Raw genomic sequence first — 9,743 nt, forward strand, 5'->3', positions numbered from 1 at the left:
TTGGATGTCAATCATTTGACACAATCACTAACTATTTGTTGTTTTCTTGACGAAGTAGAAGGCAGGACACAACTCCCACAGTGAAAAATAGGATATGTTATCGGTTAAAACAGTCAGCTTGTCAAATAATGCAGAGTTATAATTATAGTGATTACTACTGTAGATTTTTTTAATTTTTTTTTTTTATCATTTGGACTTGTGTACAGGAAAATGTCTCAATTTTGATAGGAAGTAATGGGAAAATTCTTCTGTTGTCTCAACAATATTACGCACTTCATCACAACTTGATTGAGTTTAGATTTCCACTTGGAGGTCTCAAAGTTAGAATAATGTTCAAATACCGAGAGACTTGATATTAATTAAAATTAAAAACTTTAAAAAAAAAAACTAAAAGAGAATGAGAAGTTATCGTAGTGGACATTTCCCTATTTATTGAATAATAAAGTGATGACATTGCTTTTAATTGTTTTTTACAAATTGTATGGGTTAGTTTGATCATTTTCTTTTATAAAATTACTAATTAAATTCTAAAATAAAAATATATAATACCTATTACTCAGAGAGTTTTTGTTTTTTATTTTTTTTCAAAATAATATAATTACTTTGATGCCCTTAAAAATAAAATCAACTTAATTCTCTCACAAAGATTTTTTTTTGTTATTTTACATTGATTTTATTGTAGATTTGAAGGTTAGGTTGCACGTGCCATCATGTGGACAACCCAAAAGCCATTCGGATGGCATGTGCGATGCCTTTCAAACATCAAATATCACCTTTTGAAATGATGCTTGAAAGGTCCCAGCATCCTAACCTGATAGGTGGCGCATGTTTCAAAATTTTGGATGGTTTGGTGTTAGCGACAATGTTTTCCCTTCTTCTTTATCTCTCTACCTGAATTTTCATGTCAATCCCTTAAAAATTCTTAAAAGTTCCAGAATAACCCTTTAATTTGTTGATTTTTCAGATTTGATCTCTTTTTATTATAATTTTTTTATCTGGAATAATTTATAAATTTTGTTTGCTTTTCCAATTTCATCCCTCTTTAATTTGTTCATTTTTTAAATTTTGTTCCTCTTATTTTTATTACTATTTGTTCTGTTTAAAATCATTTTTTAAATTACTTTTATTTACTATTTCACCTTTTTTTTTATCAGATTTGATCCTCATTCTTTTGATTGTTCATTTTTTTGCTTTGGCAAGTTTTTTAAATTGATATTTTTAAATTGGTTTGTAATACACTTCTTGATTGAACCCAGATTCAGCGTTTCACAATTTGTAGGTTTTAAAAATTTGACCAAGTTTAGGATGTTTTCCCTGGTTCACTTGGTTTTTTTCCCTTTATCTAAGCTATTTGTTTTTCTTATTTCATCATTCAGTATTTATTCAATTGGAGACTGAGTTTTTTTTAGCTTGCTTTCTGTGGAATTTCTTGTTGGTCTTGAAAATGACTCGATTATCTCGGATCTTTCTGTGGAATTTCTTTTTTTTATCATTTATTTAAACTTATTTATTTTAATTTTATCATTCAATATTTGATATATTGAAAATTGATCTTCATGCTTTTTTTCCTTTCCTTTCAAGTGGTTTTTTTTCTGCTTTTTTTTATGAGGTTATCCCAATCTTATGTATATTGTCACGGAATTCGTGAGTTAACTCGGTTTAACTATTTTTTTGTTACTTTTTTTTAATTTTTCCCTCTAATATTGGGTTTTTCTATACTTCAGATGAGCTCATGTTAGGTTCTTTTTACTTTTTTTTTTCATTGTTGGTTTTTTGTTAATTTATTTTTTGTTTGCATTTTTTATTCATATTATTTAAATTACCAATTAATTCAATGACTCGTATCTCAAATATGTTTTTTTTTTAGCATTTTTGAAAAAACATTTAACCAACCTGCGACGGAGTGTGGACCACAAATATAGTTTGCACTCGGAGATCTTAGGTTCAAATCTTTTAAGAATAGGAGAAGTTGCTTCATTTTGTAGTTTAAGATTAGATAATTCATATGCGCTATGTTGCGGGTCATGTCAAGTTTTTATTGAACATAAAATAATATTCAAATGTTGTTAATATTTTTTTTTTAGAGGAAAAAATCTAAATCGTATGAGAGTTGATCCATGATTCAATTGACTTTACAGATCCAAAAACAACTTAGAGGACCTGTAAAAATAGTTTGACTAAAACAAATTCAATATGATATCTTTTTTTAATATTAAGATAAGAACATATTATATTGACTTGGGTCAACACAGGTTAACATGTCAAATCCGCAATCCAGGTTATGATACTATGATAACCTCATAGAAAATAAATCAAAATAAATTATGAAGCCTAATTCTCAATCACCTCAATGTTAAATGATGAAATTGAAAAAAAATCAATAAAAAAGGACCTAAAAAACAACCCGAGTTAACTTGTCAAACTTGCAATTCAGGTCATAAGATCGAGATAACCCTATAAAAAGTAAATCAAAACAAATTACAAAATCTAATTGTAATATCCTACATCGGCGGGTGAAGGAGTGATAGCTGGCCTTATTAAAAGTGTTGGTTGCTGACTTGTCATATGCGTTTTGGGACATCAGGCTCAGAAATGGGCTCGCGTCACCAGGAACAAAACCGTGAGGACGGTAAGGCCCAAAGTAGACAATATATGGCAGGTTGGGCCGGGCTGTTATAGTTGGTATCAAAGCCGACCTCACTAGCTGTCTGGTTGTGCCGACGTGGTCGTCGGACTCCTTAAAGGGGGTGGATTGTAATATCCCATATTGGCGGATGAGGGAGTGGTAGCTGACCTTATTAAGAGTGATGGTTGTTGACTTGTCATACGTGTTTTGGGGCGTCAGGCTCAGAAGTGGGCTTGCGTCACTAGGAACAAAACCATGAGGGTGGTAAGGCCCAAAGCGGATAATATATGGCAGGTTGAGCCGGGTTGTTACACTAATTCTCAATCATCCCAATGTTGAAATATGAGATTAAAAAAAATTAATTAAAAAAACATAAAAACATAACTCAAGTCAATCTGCTAAACTCATGACCTGAGTCATGAAACAGAGATAACCTCTTAGAAAGAAAAAAAATGACCTAATTTAACTCGGGTTAACCTACCAAATCTGTAACCTTGATCATGAGACTAAGATAACCCCATAAAAAATAAATCAAAAAAATTATAAAACTCAATTTTCAATCGACCATGTTAGACACAATGTTGAACAAAGATATTTGTAAAAAATTAATAAAAAAAATGACATAAAAAATAAGTTAAGTCAATCCGGGTTAACTCGTTAAGCATTATTTTCAGGTCATGAGGTTGAGATAACTTAATAAAAATAAATTAAAATAAATCATAAAGTTTAATTTCAAATGACACACAATATTAAATGATAAAACTAGAAAAAAAAGTCAATTAAAAAAAAACAATTGAGTCAACTAGTTCACCCATTAAACTTGTGACCTGAATCATGAGACAAGAACAACCCAATAAAAATAAAATCCAATGTTAAGGACCCGTGACCGAAGTCTTGTGACCGAGATAACCTATTAGAAAGAAAATTAAAAAAACTACTCGATTTAACCGGAGTTAAAATACCAAAACCTGCAGCCCTAATAATGAGATCAAGATATCCTTATAGAAAGCAGATTAAAACAGATTATGAAACTCAATTCCCAACTGATTCAATGTTGAATGATTAAATTGAAAAAAAATAAAAAAAATGAACACAAAAAAAAACTAATTCAACTTGGGTTACTTGTCAAATATTATTCTCAGGTCATGAGATCAAAATAACATAATAGAAAACAAAGAAAAAAAATCATAAAGTCTAATTCTTAATCAACCCAATATTAAAGGATAAAATTAAAAAAAAAAACTTAGTCAACCAAATTAACCCCCAAAACTAATGATCCGTATCATGAGAGTATGATAACTTAATATAAAAAAAAATTTAATATTAAAAAAAACATTGATCGAATAAAAATCAAAGAAAAAAAACAAAATATTATTCCAATAAATAGCATAACCCGCCTTCTTTTAGGTTTTTTTTTTAATGTGCCGGAGAAAAATAAGATATTTGAGTTCAAATCACAGTTCTTAAACCTAGACCTGTCCGACAGGTCGACCTAGTACCCTGTCGACCTGGTGACTAGACCGGTCCAGGTTTGTTAAAAGACCGGCTGGTGCAATAACCAGGCAAAACCCGGTCGACTCGACAAGTCGACCCATGACCCGGGCAATAACCTGGCAAAACCTTTTTTTTTTCAAATGTGGTTTTTCTCTTATACCCTTTTTTATATTATTTTTTTTAGTTAGTTATTAACACTTTTTAAAATTCACTATATAAATATTAGAAAATATTTTATTTTTTCAATGTAAGATTTGAAACCCTTTAGTATATATTCTTTATGTTCCCAAGAAAAAGTTATTTTTTCAACGTGAAATTTGAAGTCGTATCGTATATATACTCTATGTTCACAAGAAAAAAATTGTGTTTTTTCAATGTAGGATAAAAAACGTTTTTGGTTTAATACTTCAACTTAAAAGGATAATATGGTATCTTTTCAATGTGGGATAAAAAACTTTTTAAAATATTCTTTTAAACTTCATTATTTACAACATGTATAATATATATTCACATGGATTTTTCTTAATTTTTTCATATAAAATATTAAAACTTCAAATATTTTTTAAAATTTTTCCAGATTGACCTATAAAACCCGGAACCCGACCTCTTAGCCGGAAAAACCCCGGGTCAGGTTTGATAATGATGCACGGTATTAAGCAAATTGACAATATTGGCTTTACAGTTGTGCTGATGGGAGTCATACCAAGGCGAGGATTTCTTACAGGAAGCAAGTTGGGAGAAAAATAAGGATTATACTTGAATCATGAAACTTAACCGTTCTTATCAGAATTTTTTGTTTTTTTTTTCTGTTTATAAGATGACAGCCTGATAGACTTTAATCAAAATTGTGCAGGCCTTACTCGTCAAGAAGCCTTTACTAGCAGGGAGAGACATAAATTGCAGAGAAAGACAAGACATCACAAAATCATAAATTTTATTTATTGGCGATGTACCTCACAGCTGAATGTTTACAATATGGTGCGATACAGGGGGGTTGATGTGATCCCCAGGACTGAAATGATTTCACTCAACAGATTGTGGTAAAACTTGCATGTTACAACACTGAGCTGGGTAGCTATGTTGCAAGTTATTGGAGTAAATAGATCCTACTCTAGCACCATCCATCATTGCAAGAATTGTCGAACGATCTAAAGAATTGGCATGGAACTTGTTACCTAATCACAGAGATCACAAAAACTCTATCTAACAAGCTGAATGATGGCACTGTTCACAGCTTCTCTGGTTGGCAAAGCTGGAATGGCACCTCTCTCCTTCACAGTCAATGCACCACAGGCATTCGCAAACTTGAGAGCTTCTCTCAATCGGTCCTCATTCTTAAAGATTAAAAGAAGTCGATCAGTGTGAAAGTGCATTATAAAGTTAAAAGATAAAGTACACTGTTGTTTAAAAGCATAACTGTGAAAACTAAGCATGACTTGCACTAGTTTGCACAACAATAACCTGGACGGACCGGAAACCATGCATAAATAGAAAACTGGTTTTTTTCAGATGATCTGAAAGGGGGAAATTATCAATTTGGAGAAGTTCTTGACATTGTCCAGCTCTATGAATTCCTTGCATGATTATAACTAACTCCCTATCAAATATTATACCTTCCAAGTACAGCTGAAGATCAAGTTTCTTCAATACAATGGAAGTAAGCACTTTAAAATGGTTATATAGTTGACACAAAGCTAGGATTATGCAACACATATCAACAGACTACACTGCATCATGACGAAGATACCAAATGCATGTGTAAATTTGTGCTTGCACACGCACAGCAGCATTGACCTGAAGATACTACCATTTCTTTAATCTAATTGTTAATGGCATTACCTGGAGCAAGGAGAGATCCATAGCTAGTTGTGACAATATTCCAGCAACAAAAGCATCCCCAGCACCAGTGGTGTCCACAGCATCCACCTTTAAACCCTTCACTCTCCCACTGAACTCCTGAAAACATATAAGATAATGAAAATTTAGTCACAGAGATATTAAAAGAAAACATTATCTCCAATATAGGAGGGAAATATCACAAGGCATTAGCACTATATTAGGTCAATTAGTTTTAAAAATCACAGTGCATTTTCACTTAATTTATGAGTCAAATCCTCTTGAAAGACAGCCTTTTAGAGCTGCCATCAGCAAAGAAAACTTTTAAAGGCAGATAAGGTTTTCTCAAATTGCAGTTTTATGGAAAAGTTGATAAGAAAAAGGTCCGTCACAATATTCAAAATTCTCCAATTCACTCTATATTGCAAGATTGCTTCTTGATTCCTGTTGGTCTACAATCTTGCATGCTGCATCAATATTCTCTCTCTCTCTCATGCCTCCTTTCCTCTTTTTTTCAATTCTTTTAAGTTCCTGTAAGTAACATGTGATTGGAGTTTTGGATGTGCATTCTTATTTCAATTCCTGTCATCATCCAAACTCAAAGCAATAGTACAGCAACTATTTCTCATTGACATGCATGGGATAGGAGCACACGGAATGGTCTTGTAAGTTTCAAAAGTAAATTTTTAAAGACTAGATTTCTGGTACTTACTTTGGTGTAATACCTGCAGCCCTCCGGTCCCTCGGTGACAAGAAGCAATTTAAGATTTGGATGGAATAGCTTCTGAACAACAGCATCATCATATGGATCTTCTCCTTTAGTCAAGAAAGATATCTCTTCTTCACTTATCTGGAAGACATAAACAAGATGTGACCATCAGAGTGATATTTCTATCTGCATTACACCATGCCTCTAAATTAGGGGAAGCAAAAAAATTGCCAACAACAATAAGGTAATTAATCTACTCAAGATGGCATGTTACCTTGATAATATCAGCAGTGTCCCAAATGCTCAGAATCCCTTCTCTGGCACTCTCAGCAGAAGGCCATAGTGGAAGCCTCAGGTTAGGATCGTAGGACAAAAAAACACCTGCATCCTTAGCAACTTTTGCTGCTGCAATGTGGGCTGATTTGCATGGCTCTGTTATAAGACTTATGGAGCCATAATGAAATATTTTTGCCTGCCAAGGTACATAAAAAGGAGAAAAATGATTTTTTATGTAACAGAGGATTTTTTGTGCTTTTAAGTTTTAAATAAATACTACAAGTATAAACCCTTGCATACCTTTCTAATCAAATCTAAATCAAGTTCAGCTTCTTTAAGTAACATATCTGCACTAGGATTACGGTAAAACATGAATTCACGTTCCCCGTCACTTCTTAATGTAACAAAAGCTAAAGCAGTCCTTGCACCAGGATCGAAACGCATCCCTTCATTGTTCACATTATTCTCCTTTAATATTTCCGCGAGCATGTATCCAAACTCATCTTCACCAACCTGTGCATGTCGTACAAAAGATTCAAGATCTGAGATGATCGATGACAGACAAAATTTCTATGGTTAATTTTTGTGAAAAATATATGTCAATAAGATAATATAAGCAGGGTATGGCATGCTACAAAACTGACGCGCTGTTAAATTTTAGAACGAAGAGGGAACAGGTAATATTTTGTCAAGAATGCACTAGGTTGAAAGAATGATCAATAGAACTAAGTTGTTAACGAGGAAAATTGTTGTTTGACAGCTCCTTGCATTTACAGATTGATTCTATCTCCAGCTATCCATAGCTCTATGCAAAGGACTTTAATTCAACCTCGGAGAGGTGGATGACAGCTTTTCACCTTCAGATAACATGAATGCCTAGGAGGCTAGGACGTATGTTTGTGGATAGTGGATGCCAGATAAACTTGTTATGTCAGATAAACTCAGGAAACTCCTGAAATCAGCTTTGCAACTTAACTTTCTATTAAACATAAATAATGTCTGTGTAACAAGAAAAGGAGTTCTGTGTATTAAAGGATTAAAGAAGGAGAAGGGAAACATAAATGACACTATAATAGGATTCTAACTTGAATACTACAATCCTAAATTACCAAGCCCCAGAGAATCAAAAAACCCGTTGGCAGATTTTTTTTATCAACTCCTCAACAAATTGGCTACATGGGCATCTGAAAAACGACTTCATCCTTGCTTTCTTATTTTCTAATCATTGCCAGAAACATTGATCATTATTGTTATAATGGTACCTTCCCTATAAATGCCGACGAGCCACCAAGTCGAGCAATACCAACAGCAACATTAGCAGGCGCACCTCCTGGAGCCTTCTTAAATGCCGGTGCATCAGACAATGAAAGTCCACTAATGGTTGGGACAAAGTCAATTAGCATTTCCCCAAAACAAACCACAAGAGAGGAGTCTTTCGTTTCTGGTGACCCATCACCTCCGAATGCTTTACCTGGATTACATAAAATAGGAAGCAAAAGAAAGAGCCAGGAGTATCATAACAAGTTATAACAAGTTGGAAACATAAAAAGAAAAGGTTCATATTTCCAAATTGATAGTAAAAGCAGAAATGAAATGAATTTGGTAAAAGAAGCAGATGCCTTAGGGAATTTGCACTATAAAGGCAAAACATTAATTATTTCCTCTTGTTCTTCCAGCAGAATTCATTTCACAAAATGGTAGAATAAAGCAATTAGAGAACTTGAGCCCTTCATGATATGGCATCTACAAGACCGAGACTTTATAAGGTCCCTAAAAGCTAAAAAGATTGTCTATGGACTCTTTTGAATTGATCACTTACCAAAAAGAAAAAGAAAAAGAAAAATCAAAGCTTGAGATTCACCTTGATGTCCAATTTTCTATTATGAGACTAAAACCGATGGAATCCAAAACTTCAAGTCACAAGACATGGGCACTCATTTCCAACTAGAACCCGTGAGATTTAGACTGATTGTGAAGAACCCATTAAAGAAAAACACATTGACGTGCATCAAAACTCAAGATAAAGTAAACTAGTCTATGATTCCAAGAAACAAAATTTCTTACTTTGGAAGCTCAATCGAGGAATGGAAACCAAAGGGGGGCAGGAAAAAGTTGAGGCTTTAACATTCCCACGTCTGAAACAAAGTTCTTGACGAGAAGACAAAGCCACACCACCGAAACAAAAAGCAGTAGAGTGGAGAGCAGCCATGCACCTCAAAATCAAAACTTCTAAGCAAAATTTGGTTGCTTTTCTTTTTTGATCTGATCAGCCGACTGGGTATTGGTTCTTAGTTGTTAGAGAGAGATAGGAGGTGTTACGAGGCGTATAGGGAGTGTTGTTGGATAAAAACTATGGTGTTTGAGATTTGAGCGGAGGATGCAAGGGAGTGAAGTAGTTTGCTGTGTTGTCAGTTTGTGGTTTTTGGACAGGACTACTTCAGTTACTCTTGGTTTACTATGTTGTCCCTTGGGTTTGATTGGCATTGTGGTTAAAATTAAAATTTAAGTTTTTTTATTAAAAAAAAATTGTTTTAAAAAAGTTTTGATATGATGATAGTAAAAATAAATTTAAAAAAATAAAAAAATATATTATTTTAATATATTTTTAAATAAAAAACATTTTATCATAATATTAAATGAATTTAAAATCAAAGTGAACTATATAAATTTAAAATTTACCTAAATTTATTATTTTTTTGTATTTATAATTTGTTTTCTTAAGATATTTTTCAGGAATATATAGCTGTGATTGTGAATCCACTTTATATCCATCTAATTTATGGAATTGCTCTTGTTTAGAAA

At 32.9% G+C, this 9,743-nt stretch overlaps 1 protein-coding gene across 1 annotated transcript; it reads right to left on the reverse strand.

The window, feature by feature from the left end:
- Positions 1-5,037: 5,037 nt before the first annotated feature.
- On the reverse strand, positions 5,038-9,373 carry LOC7493548 (probable fructokinase-6, chloroplastic). Its single transcript, XM_024598611.2, has 7 exons — positions 9,006-9,373; positions 8,204-8,412; positions 7,242-7,454; positions 6,940-7,137; positions 6,669-6,806; positions 5,960-6,076; positions 5,038-5,454 (listed from the first exon to the last, which is right to left on the reverse strand). Exons 1-7 carry the CDS (start codon positions 9,148-9,150, stop codon positions 5,320-5,322), a joined length of 1,155 nt encoding a protein of 384 aa, XP_024454379.1. The 5' UTR covers positions 9,151-9,373; the 3' UTR covers positions 5,038-5,319.
- Between the last annotated feature and the right edge of the window lie 370 nt (positions 9,374-9,743).

The sequence above is a fragment of the Populus trichocarpa genome, chromosome 4, assembly GCF_000002775.5.
Source record: "Populus trichocarpa isolate Nisqually-1 chromosome 4, P.trichocarpa_v4.1, whole genome shotgun sequence".
NCBI classification, from domain to species: Eukaryota; Viridiplantae; Streptophyta; class Magnoliopsida; order Malpighiales; family Salicaceae; genus Populus; species Populus trichocarpa.